The following is a 25,043-nucleotide window of genomic DNA, read 5'->3' as shown; positions in this document are numbered from 1 at the left end:
TTGTCTGTAAAGTACATTTCATATACTGTATAGTTCAAATAATTCCAGGGTTATGTGGCAATTACTTGTTTTTCAAATACAGTGCATCTGGGAAGTATTCACAGCACGTATTTATTTATTTATTTCAAATTTTGTTACATCACAGCCTTATTCCAAAATGAAATAAATTCATTTTTGACCTCAACATTCTACACACAACACCCTGTAATAACAATGGGAACTTTTTTTTTTTTTAATTTCGGCAAATGTATTAAAAAAATTAAAAAAATCACATGTACATAAATATTTATAGCCTTCACTCAATACTTTGTTGACACACCTTTGGCAGCAATTAATGTCTCCAGTCTTTTTGAATACGATACCACAAGCTTGGCACACCTATCTTTGGGCACTTTCAACCATTCCTCTTTGCAGCACCTCTCAAGCTCCCTCAGGTTGGATGGGAAGTAGGGATGTCCGATAATGGCTTTTTGCCGATTTCCGATATTGTCCAACTCTTTAATTACCGATACCGATATAAACCGATACCGATATCAACCGATATATGCAGTCGTGGAATTAACACATTATTATGCCTAATTTGGACAACCAGGTATGGTGAAGATAAGGTACTTTTTTTAAAAATTAGTAAAATAAGATAAATAAATTAAAAACATTTTCTTGAATAAAAAAGAAAGTACAAAAATATAAAAACAGTTACATAGAAACTAGTAATGAATGAAAATTAGTCAAATTAACTGTTAAAGGTTAGTACTATTAGTGGACCAGCAGCACGCACAATCATGTGTGCTTACGGACTGTATCCCTTGCAGACTGTATTGATATATATTGATATATAATGTAGGAAGCAGAATATTAATAACAGAAAGAAACAACCCTTTTGTGTGAATGAGTGTAAATGGGGGAGGGAGGTTTTTTGGGTTGGTGCACAAATTGTAAGTGTATCTTTTGTTTTTTATGTTGATTTAATTAAAAAAAAACACAAAAAAAACGATACCGATAATAAAAAAAATTATACCGATAATTTCCAATATTACGTTTTAACGCATATATCGGTCGATAATATCGGCAGGCCGATATTATCGGACATGTCTAATGGGAAGTGTTGTTTTTCAACCAGGATGTCTCTGTACATTGCTGCATTTATCTTTCCCTCTGTCCTGACAAGTCTCCCAGTTCCTGTTGCTAAAACCCTCCCCACTGCATGATGCTGCCACCACCATGTTCACTGTCGGGATGGTATTGACCTGGTGATGAGCGCTGCCTGCTTCCCTCCAAATATGATGCCTGGCATTTGTGCCAAAGACTTCAATCTGTGTCTTATCAGACCAGAGAATTTAGTTGCTCATGATCTGAGAGTCTTTCAGGTGCATTTTGGCAAACTTTTTACTCAGCATCGGCTTCCAAGTGGCCACTCTACCATACAGGCCTGATTCTGGAAGGTTCTCCTCTCTCCACAGAGGAATGCTGTAGCTGTGACAGAGTGACCATGGTCTTGGTCACCTCCCTGACTAGACTAAGAGGAATGCAGCAATGTACAGAGACATCCTGGATGAAAACATTCCCGTCCAACCTGATGGAGCTTGAGAGGTGCTGCAAAGAGGAAAGTGGCCAAAGTTACTGTAGGTGTGCCAAACTTGTGGCATGGTGTTCAAAAAGACTTGAGGTGTAATTGCTGACAAAAGTGCAAGTATTGCGCAAAGGCTGTGAATACTTACGTACATGTGATTGTTGAGTTTCTTTAGTTGTAATAAGTTTGCAAAGATGGGTGTACGAGCAGCAGACCTTCCAGGCACCACCGTCACAGAGGTTATATAAGTGCACTACACACACTCCATACTGTCATCAAACATGCAAAGTTGTGTTCAAATATGATGTCCTATACGTAGAAGATACAAATACAGTTCTTAATGTTTATCTCTAGAACACAATACTGCTTGGAGACAAGTACCGTCATTTCCGGACTATAAGCCGCACCTGACTATAAGCCGCACCAGCTAAATTTAGGGGAAAATACAGATTGCTCCATATATAAGCCGCACCCGACTATAAGCCGCAGGGTTTTGATGTGTAATTAGCGTAGTATATAGGGGTTCCTGCTACCACGGAGGGGATTATCGGGACAGAGATGACTGTTTGGGAACGCAAAGCGTCCCATTTATTAACAATAAATCTTTCAATCATTCAATCAAACTTTCACATCTTTGACATGGCGAACAGCATTCGTGCAGAGTACAAATAATACAACGGTGCAAAGTAATACAAAGTGCTCGCCTGTACGTTATCAAAATAACCAGCCTACCGGTATATGAAAAGTCAGTCTTTAATCATTGTGTCATCGTCTTCCTCCTGCGTACTAAAACCACCGAAATCCTCTTCGTCGGTGTCGTAGAAGAACAGGCCGTAAATAAGCCGCACCCTTGTATAGGCCGCAGGGACCAGAACGAGGGGAAAAAGTAGCGGCTTATAGTCCGGAAATTACGGTACATGTCCATGTCCTTATTTAACAGGGACCTAAATAAGGTCACTGGAAGTACACATCTGTATTTATTTATATTTACCTGATAAGCATGTCAAGTTGAAATAACAGAGGTCTCAGAACAGACTCCAAGTTGCCAAATGGTATAACAGTAATGTGGAGTTAAAAACTCAGAAGTGTCAGTAATCCATGCCCTGCATCAGACCTGGGCATTCGGCGGCCCGCGGGCCACATCCGGCCCGCGTGAGGCCAATCATAAATTACAAAATAAATTTTAAAAAGTATCTATGTCGAGTGTGCAATACAACGGTGCTGCTTTTGTTTTGAAAAGCGTTATTTGTATTACTCCCGTGTGGACGTATGCTCGTGCGCAATTGTGAGTGAATGTGAACAGCGGCAATCACAAATTACAATATAAATTTGAAAAAACATCTATGTCGTGCGTGCAATACAACTGTGCTGCTTTTATTTTGAAAAGTGTTATTCGTGGGCGTATGTCCGTGTGTAACCTGTGAGTGAAGGTGCACAGCGACAAGTGATGTCCGGTTATCCCCGAGACGCTAAAAAGAGAAAAGTTGATGACGAATGCCGTGTTTTCAACAAGACATGGACTGCCAAGTATTTCTTTACAGAAATTAAAGCTAAAGCCGTGTGCTTAATTTGTGGTACGCAGGTTGCTGTGTTTAAAGAATATAATTTGAATCGCCACTACACGAAGAAGATGAAGCGCGCGCAAGGGAGGCTGATGCTTTAAAGGCCTACTGAAAGCCACTACTAGCGACCACGCAGTCTGATAGTTTATATATCAATGATGAAATCTTAACATTGCAACACATGCCAATACGGCCGGGTTAACTTATAAAGTGACATTTAAAACTTCCAGGGAAATATCCGGCTGAAACGTCGCGGTATGATGACGTATGCGCGTGATGAAGTCAGAGTAACGGAAGTTATGGTACCCCGTAGAATCCTATACAAAAAGCTCTGTTTTCATTTCATAATCCCACGGTATTCTGGACATCTTTTGCAATTTGTTTAATGAACAATGAAGGCTGCAAAGAAGACAGTTGTAGGTGGGATCGGTGTATTAGCAGCGGACTACAGCAACACAACCAGGAGGACTTTGTTGGAGGACTTTGTTGGAGCGCTAGCCGCGCTAGCCGCCGACCTTACCTTGACTTCCTACGTCTCCGGGCCGCCAAACGCATCGGGTGAAGTCCTTCGTCCTTCTGCCGATCGCTGGAACGCAGGTGAGCACGGGTGTTGATGAGTAGATGAGGGCTGGCTGGCGTAGGTGGAGAGCTAATGTTTTTAACATAGCTCTGTGAGGTCCCGTTGCTAAGTTGCTAAGTTAGCTTCAATGCCGTCGTTAGCACAGCATTGTTAACCTTCGCCAGGCTGGAAAGCATTAACCGTGTATTTACATGTCCACGGTTTAATAGTATTGTTGATTTTCTATCCATCCTTCCAGTTTCTACCGCTTGTCCTGTTCGGGGTCGCGGGGGTGATGGAGCCTATCTCAGCTGCATTCGGGCGGAAGGCGGGGTACACCCTGGACAAGTCACCACCTCATTCACACTCACATTCACACACTAGGGACCATTTAGTGTTGCCAATCAACCTATCCCCAGGTGCATGTCTTTGGAGGTGGGAGGGGCCTATCCCCAGTTGCATGTCTTTGGAGGTGGGAGGGGCCTATCCCCAGTTGCATGTCTTTGGAGGTGGGAGGGGCCTATCCCCAGTTGCATGTCTTTGGAGGTGGGAGGGGCCTATACATGCACTCTTTTGTGGCCTGTTTTTTTTAACATGTGGTTGTTTATTTAGGCTTGCTTTCTGTCCCCACAATAAAGCAAGAACACTAGTGCACAGGTAGGGAGTTTGTCCTATTCTACAAAAGGTAGAACGTCTGGGTTGCAGATTTCTGGGCCTGTTTTTGAAAATGTGTTTGTTTATTTAGGCTTGCTTTTTGTCCCCACAATAATGCAAAACACACTAGTGCCCTGTAGGTAGTTTGTCCTTTTCTACAAAAAATTTGTGAGTAATGCATAAGATGACAAAATACAGTAAATATTAGGGATTCCGATAATATCGGCCTGCCGACGCATTTTTATCGGCCGATAAATGCGTCAAAATATATCGGTAATATCGGGAATTATCGGTATCGTTTTTTTATTATCTGTATCGCTTTTTTTTTTTTTTTTTTTTAAATTAAACCCAAAAAACCTCCCTCCCCCCATTTCTTTCTGTTATCAATATTCTGGTTCCTACATTATATATCAATATATATCAATACAGTCTGCAAGGGATACAGTTTGTAAACACACATGATTGTGCGTGCTGCTGGTCCACTAATAGTACTAACCTTTAACAGTTAATTTTACTCATTTTCATTAATTACTAGTTTCTATGTAACTGTTTTTATATTGTTTTCTTTTTTATTCAAGAAAATGTTTTTAATTTAGTTATCTTATTTTATTATTTTTTTAAAAAAGTACCTTATCTTCACCATACATGGTTGTCCAAATTAGGCATAATAATGTGTTAATTCCACGACTGCATATATCGGTTGATATCGGTATCGGTTGATATCGGTATCGGTAATTAAAGAGTTGGACAATATCGGAATATCGGATATCGGCAAAAAGCCATTATCGGACATCCCTAGTAAATATTGAACATATGTATATAAAACATTTTACATATTGTTATGAAGGTGTCTGTTACTACATTATGTACGTACTTGCAGTGTTTATATTGTACATATAACATATTGTTATGAAGGTGTCTGTTACTACATTATATATATACTTGCAGTGTGTATATTGTACATATTACATATTGTTATGAAGGTGTCTGTTACTACATTATATATATATACTTGCAGTGTGTACATTGTACATATTACATATTATGAAGGTTTCTGTTACTAAATGATATATATATACTTGAAGTGTGTATATAAAATGGAGTTGTTGAAGGCTTTGAAAGCTACAGTGGTCACTCCCATTAGAAGCATTTTACAAGCATTTTTAATCATCTTTAGGATCTTTAAAAAAAAGGAACAAAAAAGACGTTTGTTTTTGTTTCTCATGATTGTGAACAATCAATTTCCAAACCAAGTAAAGTTGCCCTTTAAATGGCAAGTAAATATATATTTTTTGGCTACTTTATTTACATCAATTCGCAACACTGATCATTTAGAAGTGTACTTAGGCTGCATACATAGATTTAAGTTACAGTAGGTCAGGGGTCACCAACGCGGTGCCCGCGGGCACCAGGTAGCCCGTAAGGAACAGATGAGTAGCCCGCCGGCCTGTTCTAAAAATATCTCAAATAGCAGCACTTACCAGTGAGCTGCCTCTATTTTTTAAATTGTATTTATTTACTAGCAAGCTGGTCTCGCTTTGCTCGACATTTTTAATTCTAAGAGAGACAAAACTCAAATAGAATTTGAAAATCCAAGAAAATATTTTAAAGACTTGGTCTTCAATTGTTTAAATAAATTCTTCTTTTTTTTTTACTTTGCTTCTTATAGCTTTCAGAAAGACAATTTTAGAGAAAAAATACAACCTTAAAAATGATTTTAGGATTTTTAAACACATATACCTTTTTACCTTTTAAATTCCTTCCTCTTCTTTCCTGACAATTTAAATCAATGTTCAAGTAAATTTATTTTTTTTATTGTAAAGAATAATAAATACATTTTAATTTAATTCTTCATCTTAGCTTCTGTTTTTTCGACGAAGAATATTTGTGAAATATTTCTTCAAACTTATTATGATTAAAAAAAATTAAAAAATTCTGGAAAATCTAGAAAGTCTGTAGAATCAAATTTAAATCTTATTTCAAAGTCTTTTGAATTTCTTTTAAAATTTTTGTTCTGGAAAATCTAGAAGAAATAATGATTAGTCTTTGTTAGAAATATAAAGCTTGGTCCAATTTGTTATATATTCTAACAAAGCTTAGATTGGATTTTAACCTATTTAAAACATGTCATCACAATTCTAAAATTAATCTTAATCAGGAAAAATTACTAATGATGTTCCATAAATTATTTTTTTTATTTTTTCAAAAAGATTTGAATCAGCTACTTTTTCTCTTCTTTTTTTCGGTTGAATTTTAAACTATGTTTCAAAATGTAATTGTCATTTTTTCCGTGTTTTCTCCTCTTTTAAACCGTTTAATTAAGTGTAAATATCATTAATTATTAATAATAACATAGACTTAAAGGTAAATTGAGCAAATTGGCTATTTCTGGCAATTTATTTAAGTGTGTATCAAACTGGTAGCCCTTCGCATTAATCAGTACCCAAGAAGTAGCTCTTGGTTTCAAAAAGGTTGGTGACCCCTGCTCTAATACATTGCACCAGTGACAACATTATTCGATGGTCACAACATCAGTTTGGTATCGACTATCAGTATCAGCCCCGTAAATAGACGACAAAGAACAAATGCGAATTTTTTTTATTTTTAAACAACTTGAGTGAATATTAATATATTTTTATACAATTTTAATGAGGGCAAATCGAGCGCCGTGGCCCCGCCCACCTCCGCCCACACCGGAAGTCGAGCTGTTGTTGTCACACTGGAAGAAAATGGCCGCCGCTCCCACTTTTTTTCAATGAAGACGCCAATGTTTCCACCTCGTTTCGTGTCCCTGCGTCGGAACCGCGGTCGGCCGCTATGCAACCCGCGAGGCAAGTGCACCCTTTCTCGCCCAGCGCGTCTCGCCGCGCCGGCTGCCCGCCGCGTCCGGCGCCGTTTGCCGCGCCGTCAACTCAGCTCGGTGCTAGCATGCTAACGTTAGCCGCGCCAAACAAGCTTGTTGCTGCGCGGGCGCGCGCCTCTGCGCGCGTGCGCGACGCCGTCATGAACATGACATATAAGTCATGTTATTGTTGTTGTTGTGCAGCATGTTGCATATCTTTATGGCCGAACACAACTTTGCTGATAGTGCTTGCTCTTCTTCGTTATGAGTCACCACTACTCGCATACCTGCCACGCACCTTGTGTCGATTCATTCGTCATTGTGTGTGTGTGTGTGTGTTTCTGCACAGGGCGTGAGTCGTCACGTTAGTGAGAGGCGGCCAGGACAGCATCGTCTACTGTCACCTTGCAGCTGGCGGCCCACCACCATGGTAATGTTGCACTTCCGGTGCATCACAGTCGCATCAGGGTTCTTCCAGCTGAGCATGCACAGATTGTTCACTAATGTCTGCCTTTATTGTCTTCATGTTCCTGCAGCAACACGTTTTGGAATATGCATTAGATCGAGCCGAGGTAAGCAATTTTGGAGTTCTGCCTTTGCAAGAGAATGATCAGAATCGGGATAATAATAGGTTTTATTTGTAAAAAGCACTTTACATTGAGCAAACAACCTCAAAGTGCTACAGTGTATTAAAAATAAAGAAATAAAAAGATAATAAAATACATAAATGGTAAATGCGCTTTTTACCTTCAAGGTAGGGCTGGGCGATATGGCCTTTTTTTAATATCGCGATATTTTTAGGCCATGTCACGATACACCATATATATGTGGATATTTTGCCTTAGCCTTGAATGAACACTTGATGCATATAATCACAGCAGTATGATTATTCTATGTCCATCCATCCATCCATTTTCTCAGGGCCGGCCTATGGCATAGGCCAGACCTGGGCATTCTGCGGCCCGCGGGCCGCATCCGGCCCTTTGTGCGTCCCTGTCCGGCCCGCGTGAGGCCAATCATAAATTACAAAATACATTTAAAAAAGTATCTATGTCGAGTGTGCAATACAATGGTGCTGCTTTTGTTTTGAAAAGCGTTATTTGTATTACTTCCGTGTGGACGTATGCACGTGCGTGATTGTGAGTGAATGTGAACAGCTGCAATCACAAATTACAAAATAAAGTTGAAAAAACATCTAAGTCGTGCGCGCAATACAACTGTGCTGCTTTTATTTTGAAAAGTGTTATTTATGGGCGTATGTCCGTGTGTAACCTGTGAGTGAAGGTGCACAGCGACAAGTGATGCACGGTTTGCACCCGAGACGCTAAAAAGAGAAAAGTTGATGACGAATGGCGTGTTTTCAACAAGACATGGACTGCCAAGCAACGTTCCCTCTAAGGTGCGCGCCTGCGCAATTGCGCACTGCTCAAGCGTCCTCTGCGCACAGCAAATATATGCCGCGCACCAAATCAAATCCCATCTGAAATCTAAACAAAATAAACACATTTATTCTGTGTAATTTTGCAATGCAACTTTGAGTGACAGTGACAACAAGCGGCCCTAAAGGTGTTCGTCAACACCGTTCAATTATTGTAACGTCTATCGAGATGCTTCGAGGCCAGGAATTATATCGATCACATAAAACTGTTTATATTCGGCCATAACCACACCAAAAACATGAGTAAAACTCTTCTATCTCGAAAAACTAGTCATTTTCTGCCGTACAAACCAGGCCAAAACCAACTTGTCATCTGTCACCAACACGCATAGCACTAAACCACTGGTGCGTTTATGGCCACACAAAAAGTCGGACAACTCAAACACCACACAAAGTTACACTATGACTCCTCAGTCATGCATGTGCTTATTTTACTGTCATTTATTATTAATGTTAATTTATTTATATTAATCATGGAATGCTGTTACTAGAGAAAGTTACAGGAATGCACACTTCATCCTATGCTTACATTTCATTGTGCAACATGAGGATGTATAAGGGGAACGAAATGTGATCTCTGAAAGGGGTACAAATGATTTCCAAAGCAGTGCTTTTGGTATAAAGTTAAGTTAGGTTAAATGAATGTATTATTATTATTATTATTATTAATTATTATTATTATTATTTTTATTATTTATCTTACGGTATATATCAAAAATAATATTGAGCAAAATTTAATTGAAATATTGTCGATGTGGCCCTCCAGCAGTGCTCGGGTTGCTCATGCGGCCCCCGGTAAAAATTAATTGCCCACCCCTGGCATAGGCCGTATAGGCAAATGCTAAGGGCGCCGTCCATCAGGGGGCGCCACGCCAGTGCCACAAATGTTGGAGAAAAAAAAAAAAAAAAGTTGGTACTATTATTTCTAAATACAAAAAATAATCCCACGTTAATTAAAATGCAAAGTAAAGCCTATTTAATAGAAATATTATTTGTTACAACATTACGCCCCCCCCCGCACGGTGCGCCCCCTCCCTTCCCGTATCATGACTCTTACGGTAAGAGTCATGTGTTGATTTTTTCAACACAATCAACACAAGATGTCAAAACGGCCAAAACTGTCAGGTGCCCAGGGAAGCAAAAAAAAAGAAGAAGAGGAGAAACGAGAAGAAGACAGAGGTAGCAGGTAGGTAACGTTAGCCTACTTGAAATTATTTGTCTGTTACAGAATGTGATAGTAACCTGGCTTTTTAGCATTAAGCTAATGTTACATGATTCGGCAATTGCTAATCAATAAATAGCTAGTTCTGTTTTAACGTCGGATTGATATTGTGGAGGGGGCTAAATTGTTATGGAAAATAATAATGTAACGTTAGGTAATTACAGTACTCCAACCTTACATTCCTCAGGGACATTTGTATTAGATCTTTTAAGCAGGTCTTTTTTGTTTACATTGTAATTGCCTTCTGGTTAGCTAATGTTTGCCCTGCAGGTAATAGTCACTTTTCCACCCCTTTATATATTAGATATAGTTGTAAGCCTAGTTGTTAAAGTGCACATCATTAATGTTAATTAAGCAATATCACATGAGAGGAAATGCTGTTTTTTAATTTGAGCACTGCTGTGATTCAGTTAAAGATAATCATAACATAACATTCTCATATAATATGTTAATTTGCTTTCTTTAAGTAAAAAAAAAAGGAAAAAGGTAAAAGACAAAGCTATTCTGTTTCTTGTGAGTATGTACACTTCACTGCCGATGTGGGGGGGGGGGGGGGGCGCCACCTAAAATCTTGCCTAGGGCGCCAGATTGGTTAGGGCCAGGCCTGCATTTTCTACCGCTTATTCCTTTCGGTGTCGCGGGGGGCGCATGGAGCCTATCTCAGCTACAATCGGGCGGAAGGCGTTGTACACCCTGGACAAGTCGCCACCTCATCGCAGGGCCAACACAGATAGACAGACAACATTCACACACTAGGGCCAATTTAGTGTTGCCAATCAACCTATCCCCAAGTGCATGTGTTTGGAGGTGGGAGGAAGCCGGAGTACCCGGAGGGAACCCACGCAGTCACGGGGAGGACATGCAAACTCCACACAGAAAGATCCCGAGCCCGGGATTGAACTCACGACTACTCAGGACCTTCGTATTGTAAGGCAGACACACTAACCCCTCTGCAACATTCTTCTTCATACTGCAATAAAGGCCTACTGAAAGCCACTACTACCGACCACGCAGTTTGATAGTTTATATATCAATGATGAAATGTTAACATTGCAACACATGCCAATACGGCCGGGTTAACCTATAAAGTGCAATTTTAAATTTCCCGCTAAACTTCCGGTTAAAAACGTCTATGTATGATGACGTATGCGTGTGACGTCAATCGTTGAAACGGAAGTATTGGTACCCCATTGAATCCAATACAAAAAAGCTCTGTTTTCATCTCAAAATTCCACAGTATTCTGGACATCTGTGTTGGTGAATCTTTTGCAATTTGTTTAATGAACAATGAAGACTGCAAAGAAGAAAGTTGTAGTTGGGATCGGTGTATTAGCGGCTGGCTGTAGCAACACAACCAGGAGGACTTTGACTTGGATAGCAGACGCGCTAGCAGACGCTGGCCGCCGACCGCACGGATGATCGGGTGAAGTCCTACGTCCTTCCGTCGATCGCTGGAACGCAAGTGAGCACGGGTGTTGATGAGCAGATGAGGGCTGGCTGGCGTAGGTGGAGCGCTAATGTTTTTATCATAGCTCTGTGAGGTCCCGTTGCTAAGTTAACTTCAATGGCGTCGTTAGCAACAGCACTGTGAAGCATCGCCAAGCTGGGAATTATTACCGTGTAGTTACATGTCCATGGTTTAATAGTATTGTTGATCTTCTGTCTATCCTTCCAGTTAGGGATTTATTTATTTTGTTTCTATCTGCATTTGAGCCCGATGCTATCACGTTAGCTCCGTAGCTAAAGAGCTTCGCCGACGTATTGTCGTGGAGATAAAAGTCACTGTGAATGTCCATTTCGCGTTCTCGACTCTCATTTTCAAGAGGATATAGTATCCGAGGTGGTTTAAAATACAAATCCGTGATCCACAATAGAAAAAGGAGAAAGTGTGGAATCCAATGAACTTTTGTACCTAAGTTACGGTCAGAGCGAAAAAAGATACGTCTTGCACTGCACTCTAGTCCTTCACTCTCACTTTCCTCATCCACGAATCTTTCATCCTCGCTCAAATTAATGGGGTAATCGTCGCTTTCTCGGTCCGAATCTCTCTCGCTGCATTGTAAACAATGGGAAAATGTGAGGAGCCCTTCCTCCGCTGATGTCACGCTACTTCCGGTACAGGCAAGGCTTTTTTTTTTTATTAGCGATCAAAAGTTGCGACCCTTATCGTCATTGTTCTCTACTAAATCCTTTCAGCAAAAATATGGCAATATCGCCAAATGATCAAGTATGACACATAGAATGGATCTGCTATCCCCGTTTAAATAAGAAAATCTCATTTCACTAGGCCTTTAAGCGGTGGCACAAACATTCATGTCATTTCCAAAACAGAAAGTGCAAGATTGTCAGAGACATTTTAAAACAAGCTATTAGTGCACTTTCGTGCATTGATGTCCTCAAGATGACAAATCAAAACAACACTAAATTAAAGTGCACTTTTTGTACAGCACACCACTACAATAGTTTAAAACAAATAAAGTGCACTTTTGTGCATGATGTCACTCAAGATATTTCAATAAGTGTCAAATAAAAATGAGCTGCATAATAGGAAATAAAATAGTGTATGTCCTTCGCTATGTGGGAGGTTCCGGCGGACGTCATCTCCTTATGTCGTTTTTTTTTTTTCATACAGTGTTGATGTGCAGTGTTTCCCATAAACTGCCAAGATACCTGTGGCGGTGGGGGCGTGGCTATGGGCGTGGTCACCATGACATCATCGATTAATTTGCATAATTTACTACAATGATGTGATTTTCTCTAAAAAGGCTCAAAAAATGTATACTTACTAATTGATAATAACAGTTTTGTTTTAAACGTCCATCCATTTTACAATAAAATTACAACACTTTATGTACATATTTATATACAGATTTGAACAATAAGTTATTCACTGAAATATATTTATAAATTGTGGTTCTTACAAAAAATATATCTTATAAAATATAAAAGATAAAATGTCTCTTAAAGCTCTGCCCCTTTAATTAGTGCATACTAAATAATTTAACTTTAGCCTACTACTCCAACCATATTATTTACCAGCAACATAAAGTGAAACAGAGGCAGAGGTGTCCTGCCACAGTCAGTAACAAATAAACAGAAAACCGTAGTGGTCAAATACAAATAAGGCAACAAGAGAAGTATCCTACACTTCTCTTTTGTAAAGTAAATCTGAACAGCCTATATGGGCATCTACATCAACTGTATGATTTGCCTGAGAAGCTGGACAGGACAAAACATTTTTTTAAAAATAAATATTTTTTTATTTGTGGCGGACGTAATTCTTTCGTGGCGGGCCGCCACAAATAAATGAATGTGTGGGAAACACTTGGGTTTGTAAATCGAGGTTCCATTTTTTATTTTTTTTTCACATTTGTCAGGGCGAACAACCTTTTCGTATTGCGAGTGCACCTATAGCCGCGGACTTTGACGTGACATGAATGTGTTCTCTGTCGTTCAGTACATTGTTGAGAGTGCTCGCCAGCGTCCTGCCAGGAAGAGGCTCTCCTCTGGCGGGAGGAAGAGTTTGTATCAGAAGCTCTACGAGCTTTACATCGAAGAATGTGAGAAGGAGCCAGAGTTGAAGGTTTGTGGAAACCCCGTTCAAGTGATGCCGCCTGTTCGCCCCGTGACCGTACGTCTCCCGTCGCCCCGTGCAGAACCTGAGGCGAAACGTCAACCTGCTGGAGAAGCTGGTGTCGCAGGAGTCCGTCTCGTGTCTGGTGGTCAACTTGTATCCGGGCAACGAGGGCTACTCGCTCATGCTGAGGGGCAAGAATGGATCGGGTAAAGAGGCGCTGAACCACCCGGCCCGTGGTCCTAAAAGTCCTAACTTTTCCCGTGGTTATCGTTCCGCCCAGACTCGGAAACCATCCGTCTGCCGTATGAAGAGGGAGAGCTGCTGGAGTACCTGGACGCTGAGGAGCTGCCCCCGGTCCTGGTAGACCTGTTGGAGAAGTCACAGGTGTGTGTTCTGCATCGACATGAGCGTACCAAAAAGGTGTCATTCCGGCGAAATTGCACCCAGTCCACATTAGGCCCTTTTCCACCAAAAGTTCAGGAACTTTAGGTTCCTGGAACCTGTAGTTCCTGGAACTATGTGTTCTTGTGGAAGTTTGTGTTTCCACCGCATCTCACAGTTTAGGTAGTTTATACAAGTCAGGCTGACGGCGTATGGAGGAGTGGTTTACTATATTTCTACTCATGTACCATGTAAATAAACAGGTCACACTTCTTTTACTAAAAAGAAAGTAAATTAATTACAAAACGATATAATTTAAAAAATAAAATGTACCAAATCGTTCTTAAAAAGTCAGGCTTTTGTCCGCATTGTCCAACAGTCAGAAAGTCGTCCTCTCAGTAAATGATGAATTCATGAGGGTTAGGTGGTTTATTTTGGTCCATTTCAGCTGTTAATAACAATATATAAATAATACATGTCAGTGTTTATCTGTAAATAACAATATATACATAATAAATGTCAGTGTTTTAAGTCTCGTCTTAAGACCCACTTTTATTCTTTGGCTTTTAACACTACGTGAGTTGTGTGGTCCTCTGTGTTTTTTATTTATTTTGATTTCTATTTACTGTTTTAATTGGTTTTACCCTTTAAAATCGTTTTTAATCATATTTATTTTTATATTGGTTTTATATTTATTTATTTTTTGTTTTTATTCAGTCATTGGTGGAACTAAGGATAATATTTGAATATTGTTTTTAATATTTGGAAACATTTTTGTTGTTTAAATGTGCTATATAAATAAAGTGGATTGGATTGGATTTATCTGTAAATAACAATATATAAATAATAAATGTCAGTGTTTATCTGTGAATAACAATATATAAATAATAAATGTCAGTGTTTATCTGTAAATAACAATATATAAATAATAAATGTCAGTGTTTATCTGTAAATAACAATATATAAATAATAAATGTCAGTGTTTAGCTGTAAATAACAATATATAAATAATTCATGTCAGTGTTTATCTGTAAATAACAATATACAAATGATAAATGTCAGTGTTTATCTGTAAATAGCAGTAAACAAATGATAAATGTCATAAAGAATTCATGTCAGTATTTATCTGTAAATAACAATATATAAATAATACATGTCAGTGTTTATCTGTAAATAACAATATATAAATAATAAATGTCAGTGTTTATCTGTATACAACAATATAGGAATAATAAATGTCAGTGTTTATCCGTAAATAACAATATACAAATGATAAATGTCAGTGTTTATCTGTAAATAACAATATATAAATAATACATGTCAGTGTTTAGCTGTAAATAACAATATATAAATAATTCATGTCAGTGTTTATCTGTAAATAACAATGTATAAATAATTCATGTCAGTGTTTATCTGTAAATAACAATGTATAAAGAATTCATGTCAGTATTTATCTGTAAATAACAATATATAAATAATACATGTCAGTGTTTATCTGTAAATAATATATAAATAATACATGTTAGTGTTTATCTGTAAATAACAATATATACATAATACATGTCAGTGTTTATCTGTAAATAACAATATATAAATAATAAATGTCAGTGTTTATCTGTAAATAACAATATATAAATAATACATGTCAGTGTTTATCTGTAAATAACAATATATACATAATAAATGTCAGTGTTTATCTGTAAATAACAATATATAAATAATAAATGTCAGTGTTTATCTGTAAATAACAATATATAAATAATACATGTCAGTGTTTATCTGTAAATAACAATATATACATAATAAATGTCAGTGTTTTAAGTCTCGTCTTAAGACCCACTTTTATTCTTTGGCTTTTAACACTACGTGAGTTGTGTGATCCTTTGTCCTCTGTGGTTTTTTTTTATTTTGATTTGTATTTACTGTTTTAATTGGTTTTACCCTTTAAAATCGTTTTTAATCATATTTATTTTTATATTGGTTTTATATTTATTTATTTTTTGTTTTTATTCAGTCATTGGTGGAGCTAAGGATAATATTTGAATATTGTTTTTAATATTTGGAAACATTTTTGTTGTTTAAATGTGCTATAAAATAATGTGGATTGGATTTATCTGTAAATAACAATATATAAATAATAAATGTCAGTGTTTATCTGTAAATAACAATATATAAATAATAAATGTCAGTGTTTATCTGTAAATAACAATATATGAATAATAAATGTCAGTGTTTTTCTGTAAATAACAGTATACAAATGATAAATGTCAGTGTTTATCTGTAAATAACAGTATACAAATGATAAATGTCGGTGTTTATCTGTAAATAACAATATATAAATAATACATGTCAGTTTTTATCTGTAAATAACAATATATAAATAATAAATGTCAGTGTTTATCTGTAAATAACAATATATAAATAATAAATGTCAGTGTTTATCTGTATATAACAATATATGAATAATAAATGTCAGTGTTTATCTGTAAATAACAATATACAAATGATAAATGTCAGTGTTTATCTGTAAATAACAATATATAAATAATACATGTCACTGTTTAGCTGTAAATAACAATATATAAATAATTCATGTCAGTGTTTATCTGTAAATAACAATATATAAAGAATTCATGTCAGTGTTTATCTGTAAATAACAATATATAAATAATACATGTCAGTGTTTATCTGTAAATAACAATATATAAATAATACATGTCAGTGTTTATCTGTAAATAACTATATAAATAATACATGTCAGTGTTTATCTGTAAATAACAATATATCAATATTAAATGTCAATGTCAATATTCCTCTGATTATAAACCCTCAACTATCAAAGCAGAAAGGAAATGTCAACACAATAGTTAAATCACATTGAACACTTAATAATAAGGTCTTAAAATAAGGAATTTGTAAGAAATGCTTCATAAAGTGTAAGAAAATAGTGCAAAGTGTGAAAATGTAAACATAGAGAAACATGAAAAGAAATATTTTCTGCAGGTTTTAATGCCAGGAAGTTACAGCTCTGCTCTAAGGGGTGAGCTAAGGTGGTGTGGCATTAACGGTCTTGCATTGCATCATTTACAGACCACATTTCCTCTTTTATCCACAATTTCTTCCTCTTGACTTCCTCTTCTCACTCCATGCAAAGAATCAACCAAACTTGATAGTTGCTACTGTCACCTGATTGGCCGATCAGTGATCACTTCCTGTGTTCCTGACCCTGTCCCTTGTTCCAGGTGAACATCTTCCACTGCGGCTGCGTGGTGGTGGAGGTGCGAGACTACCGGCAGTGTGCCAGCACCAAGATGCCCTCGTACCAGAGCAGACACGTGCTGCTCAGGCCCACCATGCAGGTACCACCCACACACATCTTAACATCTAGACAGCTTAACTTAACTTAACTTAACTTTGTTTCCCCCGTGCAGACTCTTGTTTGTGACGTGCACGCCATGACCAGCGACCACCACAAGTGGACACAGGTACCTCAAAGTCACCATGTGGAGCATTAACACTGATCCAACACGCTGTGGTCTACTTTAAACATTACCCTACCACTTGTCAGCTAGCGATTAGCGTGCCGATTTTCCGCTAGCAATTAGCGCGCCAGTTGTCACCCGGCGGTTAGCCTGCCAGTTGTTAGCCAGACTGAGGCCAAGGGGGAAAAAACTCATAGCCATAGCACACATAAACATGTTATATAGAATCCACAAAACTTGCAACTAGTCAACTAGTCGGCCATTCATCGCTCCTAAGGGATTTTTTTTTTCTTTTGGGATGGGAGCAACAACAAAAGTGTTGCGTTGATATTTTTGTTCAGTGCAAGTAGTGAAGTGAAGTATATTTTATATAGCGCTTTTCTCTAGTGACTCAAAGTGCTTTTACATAGTGAAAGCCAATATCTAAGTTACATTGAAACCCGTGTGGGTGGCACTGGGAGCAGGTGGGCAAAGTGTGACTAGGATGGCGGAAGCGGGGAATCGAACCTGGAACCCTCAAGTTGCTGGCACGGCCACTCTACCAACCGAGCTATAGTGCCCCAAGTAGTTGGTCTGCGCTCCGTCTCTCCCATCAGTTTGGGGGTCCAGACTGAGGCCAAGGGAAAAAAACTCATAGCCATAGCACACATAAACATGTTCTATAGAATCCACAAAACTTGCAACTAGTCAACTAGTCAGTCATTCATCGCTCCTAAGGGATTTTTTAAAAATTTTTTTGGGATGGGAGCAAGAACAAAAGTGTTGCGTTGATATTTTTGTTCAGTACAAGTAGTGAAGTGAAGTATAATTTATATAGCGCTTTTCTCTAGTGACTCAAAGCGCTTTTACATAGTGAAAGCCAATATCTAAGTTACATTGAAACCCGTGTGGGTGGCACTGGGAGCAGGTGGGTAAAGTGTCTTGCCCAAGGACACGACGGCAGTGACTAGGATGGCGGAAGCGGGGATCGAACCTGGAACCCTCAAGTTGCTGGCACGGCCACTCTATGTCAGGTTCAAAAAATTATCTATTAAACAGACGAGAAGCAAGGAATCATGCAGAGACAGAGTTCAATTCGGCTCAATGAGGAGACACGTGTTTTGGGCTGTATTCTAGTTACAGATCCAAACTACGTTCTAAAAGTCCAGCCCGCGTGCTTCCTCTATTTATTTGGGAGGTCCCTGGTTACATCACTGAAACTGTCGCTGAGGGAAGGGGGTAATCTCGACAGATCCAATTAGACACAATATATGATTATACAAAAATGCAAATGTGTTGACGCTGGTGATATCGCCCTGTCTCTGCTTTGTCTGCGTCCCGGTACCCGATGTTCGTCCTTGGCAGTCAGCAGGCCGAGTCTGGACACAACACTGATACAAGACGGCTTTGCACAGATAGAAAAATACAGATCATAACTATAGCAACGGCCCTTAAGCATTATTCTAACACTCTACCAACCGAGCTATACCGCCCCAAGTAGTTGGTCTGCGCTCCGTCTCTCCCATCAGTTTGGGGGGTCCGAGACCCCTGGCTAAGCATGTTGCACAGGTGGTTTCCATAGCAACCGCTCTGCCCTGTGCCCCAGGACGACAAGTTGCAGCTGGAGAGCCAGCTGATTTTGGCCACGGCCGAGCCCCTGTGCCTGGACCCCTCCATCTCCGTCACCTGCACCTCCAACCGCCTGCTGCACAACAAGCAGAAAATGAACACCCGCTCCATGAAACGGTAGACGCAAACAGGAAATGCGCGTCCGCACGTATATGGCGCGTTTACTCTTTTTTTTTTTGTGTGTGTGTAAATGTGCGCCAGGTGTTTCAAGAGGCACTCTCGGGCGGCGCTGAACCGCCAGCAGGAGCTGTCCCAGCTGCCCACGCCGCCTCAGCTCCGCCTCTACGACTACCTGCAGAAGAAGAGGAAGGAGAGGAAGGCCGCCCCCGCCATCGACCTGAAAATCTCCAAGATCGGAAACGTAAGCGCCCGCCTGCCGCCGCCGCCGCCTTTTGCCGCATTCTTAAACCGCCTGACTTTTCTTGCCGCCAGTGTGTGGACATGTGGAGACAGAACAACTGCCAGCTCAGCGTACCCAAAGAAATTGACGTAAGTGAGGCTTTACTCTCTTAAATGTTCCAAACAGGAAATTAATTGATTGGTTGATTGAAACTTGTATTAGTAGATTGCACAGTACAGTACATATTCCGTACAATTGACCACTAAATGGTAACACCAGAATACGTTTTTCAACTTGTTTAAGTCGGGGTCCACGTTAATCAATCAATGGTAAGGAAGGTGTTTGTTTGCAGGTGGAGAAGTACGCCGTGGTGGAGAAGTCGCTACAGCTGGAAGATTCTCAACCTACGACTGTGATCTGGCCTGCTGAGGTAAGAGTGTGCATTTATTACCTGTCACAGTAATAACTAGAGATGTCCGATAATGGCTTTTTTGCCGATATTCCGATATTGTCCGACTAGGGATGATGTTTGATAAGAAATTATCGAGTTCGAGCCTATTATCGAATCCTCTTATCGAACCGATTCCTTATCGATTCTCTTATCGAGTCCAGATAGGCTGTTGTATATGGAAAAAAACACAATATTTGGTTTAACAAATCACTTCTCTACTGCTCGCTACTATAGTATTACCATATCTGAGTTATTGTGCAGAAATGTGGGGAAATAACTACAAATGTGCGCTACATTCGTTAACTGTGTTACAAAAAAAATTAATTAGACTGATACATAATGTTGGATATAGAGAACATGCAAACACTTTATTTATTGAGTCAAAAATATTAAAGTTCGATGATTTGGTAAAATTGCAAACAGCTAAAATGATGTGGAATTAAATGATGGAATGGATTAAGTAAAGAAGTTAAAGGCCTACTGAAATTAATTGTTTTTATTTAAACGGGAATAGCAGATCCATTCTATGTGTCATACTTGATCATTTCGCGATATTGCCATATTTTTGCTGAAAGGATTTAGTAGAGAAAATCGACGATAAAGTTTGCAACTTTTGCTCGCTGATAAAAAAAAAGCCTTGCCTGTACCGGAAGTAGCGTGACGTCACAGGAGCTAGTATTCCTCACAATTCCCCGTTGTTTACAATGGAGCGAGAGAGATTCGGAGCGACAAAGCGATGATTACCCCATTAATTTGAGCGAGGATGAAAGATTCGTAGATGAGGAACGTTACAGTGAAGGACTAGAGAGGCAGTGATGGACGTATCATTTTTCGCTCTGACCGTAGCTTAGGTACAAGCTGGCTCATTGGATTCCACACTCTCTCCTTTTTCTATTGTGGATCACGGATTTGTATTTTAAACCACCTCGGATACTATATCCTCTTGAAAATGAGAGTCGAGAACGCGAAATGGACATTTAAAGTGACTTTTATCTCCACGACAATACATCGGTGACACACTTAGCTACTGAGCTAACGTGATAGCATCGTTCTCAAATGAAGATAGAAACAAAAAAAATAAACCCCTGACTGGAAGGATAGACAGAAGATCAACAATACTATTAAACCATGTACATGTAACTACACGGTTAAAAATTCTCAGCCTGGTAAGGCTTAACAATGCTGTTGCTAACGAAGCTAAGGCTAATTTAGCAACTTAGCAACCGGACCTCACAGAACTATGATAAAAACATTAGCGCTCCACCTACGCCAGCCAGCCCTCATCTTCCTATCAACAGCCGTGCTCACCTGCGTTCCAGCGTTCGACGGCGCGACGAAGGACTTCATCCGTGGGTTTGGCGGCAAGCATCGGCTAGGCGTAGTAAGTAGTCCTTGTTGTGTTGCTGTAAGTATTGTACTTAGCCGCTAAAACACAGATCGATCCCCCCTACAACGTTCTTCTTTGCAGCCTCCATTGTTCATTAAACAAACTGCAAAAGATTCACCAACACAGATGTCCAGAATACTGTGGAATTTTGTCGAAGAAAACAGAGCTTTGTGTATTGTGTCCAAACACTTCTGTGGACCTCGCGACGTCACCCGCATACGTCATCCTCCAAAGGCGTTTTGAACCGGAAGTTCCCCGAAAATTTAAAATGTCACTTTATAAGTTAACCCGGCCGTATTGGCATGTGTTGCAAGGTTAAGATTTCATCATTGATATATAAACTATCAGACTGCGTGGTCGCTAGTAGTGGCTTTCAGTAGGCCTTTAAACATTGTACTGGATATGATCCAGTTTAAGAGGTTGTTCAAATGAATAGTGCTTACAAAGTACAAAGAAGAAGAATTATGAGAAATACTTTCAACCTTATTGAAAATAAGATATTCTTCATCTCAGTATATTAATAATGACTGAATTAATTAATTACATATTACAAAACTTTTGTGTATACTAATTCACAGATATTTTATTATAAAAAGGTCAGTAAATGATGTATATATTTGTATGAAGTGGGAAAGGGGTAGGATTAAATAAGCTTTACTTCTTCCTACTCCTGTAAAGTGAAATGATATGAAACTGTGATGTATTATGATGTGGTCGGATCATGTTTTGTTAGGTTGTGTTCTGTTAGTTTTGGACTTCCTTAGTTGTTTTGTGCACTTCGGGGGTTTGTTTTAGTCACCATGGTTACTTATGACTTTCACCTGCCTTGTACGCGCACCTGTTGCTCATCAGAGACTCTATTTAAGCCTGCCTTTTCCGGTCACTCGTCGTGGCTTCATTGTTTGCATTTGCAACAGTTACGTTGGCATTCTGGTTTTCGAGCTCATGATTCCTGTGCTAAGTTACCTTAGCTCAAGGGTCACCAGCGCGGGTGCCCGCGGGCACCAGGTAGCCCGTAAGAACCAGATGAGTAGCCCGCTGGCCTGTTCTAAAAATAGCTCAAATAGCAGCACTTACCAGTGAGCTGCCTCTATTTTTTTTAATTGTATTTATTTACTAGCAAGCTGGTCTCGCTTTGCCCGACATTTTTAATTCTAAGAGAGACAAAACTCGAATAGAATTTGAAAATCCAAGAAAAATACTTTTAAAGACTTGGTCTTCACTTGTTTAAATAAATTCATAAATTTTTTTACTTTGCTTCTTATAACTTTCAGAAAGACAATTTTAGAGAAAAAATACAACCTTAAAAATGATTTTAGGATTTTTAAACACATATACCTTTTTACCTTTTAAATTCCTTCCTCTTCTTTCCTGACAATTTAAATCAATGTTCAAGTAAATGTATTGTTTTTATTGTAAAGAATAATAAATAAATTTTAGTTTAATTCTTCATTTTAGCTTCTGTTTTTTTCGACGAAGAATATTTGTGAAATATTTCTTCAAACTTGTTATGATTAAAATTCAAAAAAATTATTCTGGCAAATCTAGAAAATCTGTAGAATCAAATTTAAATCTTATTTCAAAGTCTTTTGAATTTCTTTTAAAATTTTTGTTCTGAAAAATCTAAACGAAATAATGGTTTGTCTTTGTTAGAAATATAGCTTGGTCCAATTTGTTATATATTCTAACAAAATGTAGATTGGATTTTAACCTATTTAAAACATGTCATCAAAATTTTGAAATTAATCTTAATCAGGAAAAATTACTAATGATGTTCCATAAATTATTTTTAAATTTTTTTCAAAAAGATTCAAATTAGCTAGTTTTTCTCTTCTTTTTTTCGGTTGAATTTTTAATTTTAAAGAGTCGAAATTGAAGATAAACTATGTTTCAAAATTTAATTGTCTTTTTTTTTTCGTGTTTTCTCCTCTTTTAAACCGTTCAATTAAGTGTAAATATCATTAATTATTAATAATAACATAGAGTTAAAAGTAAATTGAGCAAATTGGCTATTTCTGGCAATTTATTTTAAGTGTGTATCAAACTGGTAGCCCTTCGCATTAATCACTACCCAAGAAGTAGCTCTTGCTTTCAAAAAGGTTGGTGACCCCTGCCTTAGCTTCTAGTATTCCTGTGCTAAGTAAGTTTTTGCTTTAGCTTCCCGTGCGAACGTCACGCTTTCCTTTTGTTTCGTTCCTGTCTGTTGTAATGTGTATGATTTATGAGGAATAAATCATCTCCTACCTGCACGCTTTCGTCAGGAGCCGTCAGTTTTGCGTCCCGGGAGAACCCACCGTGACAAATGACTGAGCTACGTGACGTCATTTCTTGCGATGTCACACGGGGCATTTCTTGTCGGGACGGGAGTCGTTCCCACGGATTCGAATAAAGAACCAACTCTTTTTCTTTACTATATCAAATCAAATCAAATCAACTTTATTTATAAAGCACATTTAAAATTTACCACAGGGGTAGCCAAAGTGCTGTACAATGGGCAGGTTAAAAAATAATACGAGAACCGAGCAAACACAACACAACACAAACAGAACATGATAAAAAATAAATAAATACAATATAAAAAACATAAAAACAGGTTCACAGCAGGTGTATTATGGGGCGCCATTGCAGGATGGGTATCACTCAGTGTTAAAAGCCATGGAATAAAAGTATGTTTTTAAGAGAGATTTAAAAACGGGAAGAGAGGAGGCTTGTCTAACACTCAGAGGTAGGTCGTTCCAGAGCTTGGGAGCAGCAGCAGCGAAAGCTCTGTCACCTCTAAGCTTCAGCCTTGTGTCCGGGACCGTCAGTAGCAGCTGATCGGCTGATCTTAGGGATCGGGTGGGGCAGTAAGGCTGAAGGAGGTCGGAGATATATATGTATATATACTATAGTGGTCTCGATAACGGGTACCGGTTCTCAAAAAGGGATTCGAGTCCGAGGACTCGGTTCTTTTCTTATCGAACAACCGGGAAAACCGGTTTCGAGCATCATCCCTATGTCCGACTCTTAATTACCGATTCCGATATCAACCGATACCAATATCTACAGTGGTGGAATTAACACATTATTATGCCTAATTTTGTTGTGATGCCCCGCTGGATGCATTAAACAATGTAACAAGGTTTTCCAAAATAAATCAACTCTTTGCGGGAATCTTTTATTTATAGATCTTTATCGCTCTGGAATAACCTGCCTCCAATTCTCACCGGCATTGAAAGTAAACAGGTTTTTAAAAAGAAAGTAATAGTCTTTAAATTTGTTTGCTCGTTGATGATTTGTTTGGTTTTATATTGTGTAGTTATATTTATATTGTACCGGTAATTATTATTCTGTTACTGTAAATTGTTTGCTTGTTTTCGTATTGATGCTTTTATTTTTTTCTGTATTGTGTATTTGTAATGATATGCTTTTACTTGTAATTGTATTGAATTGTGGACCCCAGGAAGACTAGTGGGTTGTTGAGGCAACCAGCTAATGGGGATCCTTAATAAAAATCAAATCAAAATCAAGTTATGGAAAAAAAATGCCAACATGGCACTGCCATATTTATTATTGAAGTCACAAAGTGCATTATTTTTTTTAACATGCCTCAAAACAGCAGCTTGGAATTTGGGACATGCTCTCCCTGAGAGAGCATGAGGAGGTTGAGGTGGGCGGGGTTATGGGGTATATTGTATCGTCCCGGAAGAGTTAGTGCTGCAAGGGGTTCTGGGTATTTGTTCAGTTGTGTTTATGTTGTGTTACGGTGCGGATGTTCTCCCGAAATGTGTTTGTCATTCTTGTTTGGTGTGGGTTCACAGTGTGTATTTGTAACAGTGTTAAAGCTGTTTATACAGCAACCCTCAGTGTGACCTGTATGGCTGTTGACCAAGTATGTCTTGCATTCACTTGTGTGTGTGAAAAGCCGTAGATATTATGTGACTGGGCCGGCACGCAAAGGCAGTGCCTTTAAGGTTTATTGGCGCTCTGT

General features: G+C 38.6%; 1 protein-coding gene across 3 annotated transcripts in view; it reads left to right on the top strand.

The window, feature by feature from the left end:
* The first annotated feature begins 7,120 nt into the window (after window positions 1–7,120).
* Window positions 7,121–25,043, top strand: part of LOC133650147 (transcription factor SPT20 homolog) — a 45,351-nt gene continuing 27,428 nt past the window's right edge. For all 3 annotated transcript variants that reach the window (XM_062047049.1, XM_062047048.1, XM_062047050.1), the window contains exons 1-12: window positions 7,121–7,176; window positions 7,537–7,617; window positions 7,724–7,759; window positions 13,305–13,430; window positions 13,504–13,630; window positions 13,705–13,808; window positions 17,048–17,164; window positions 17,237–17,290; window positions 18,873–19,012; window positions 19,097–19,256; window positions 19,328–19,384; window positions 19,588–19,665. In XM_062047049.1, coding sequence (XP_061903033.1) covers window positions 7,615–7,617; window positions 7,724–7,759; window positions 13,305–13,430; window positions 13,504–13,630; window positions 13,705–13,808; window positions 17,048–17,164; window positions 17,237–17,290; window positions 18,873–19,012; window positions 19,097–19,256; window positions 19,328–19,384; window positions 19,588–19,665 — 1,002 coding nt within the window. In that variant the 5' untranslated portion in view covers window positions 7,121–7,176; window positions 7,537–7,614. The remainder of the gene's footprint in view (window positions 7,177–7,536; window positions 7,618–7,723; window positions 7,760–13,304; window positions 13,431–13,503; window positions 13,631–13,704; window positions 13,809–17,047; window positions 17,165–17,236; window positions 17,291–18,872; window positions 19,013–19,096; window positions 19,257–19,327; window positions 19,385–19,587; window positions 19,666–25,043) is intronic.

This window comes from Entelurus aequoreus, linkage group LG05 (genome assembly GCF_033978785.1).
Source record: "Entelurus aequoreus isolate RoL-2023_Sb linkage group LG05, RoL_Eaeq_v1.1, whole genome shotgun sequence".
NCBI lineage: Eukaryota > Metazoa > Chordata > Actinopteri > Syngnathiformes > Syngnathidae > Entelurus > Entelurus aequoreus.
The sequence above is the reverse complement of the archived record's forward strand: the minus strand, read 5'-3'. Positions and strand labels throughout refer to the sequence as shown.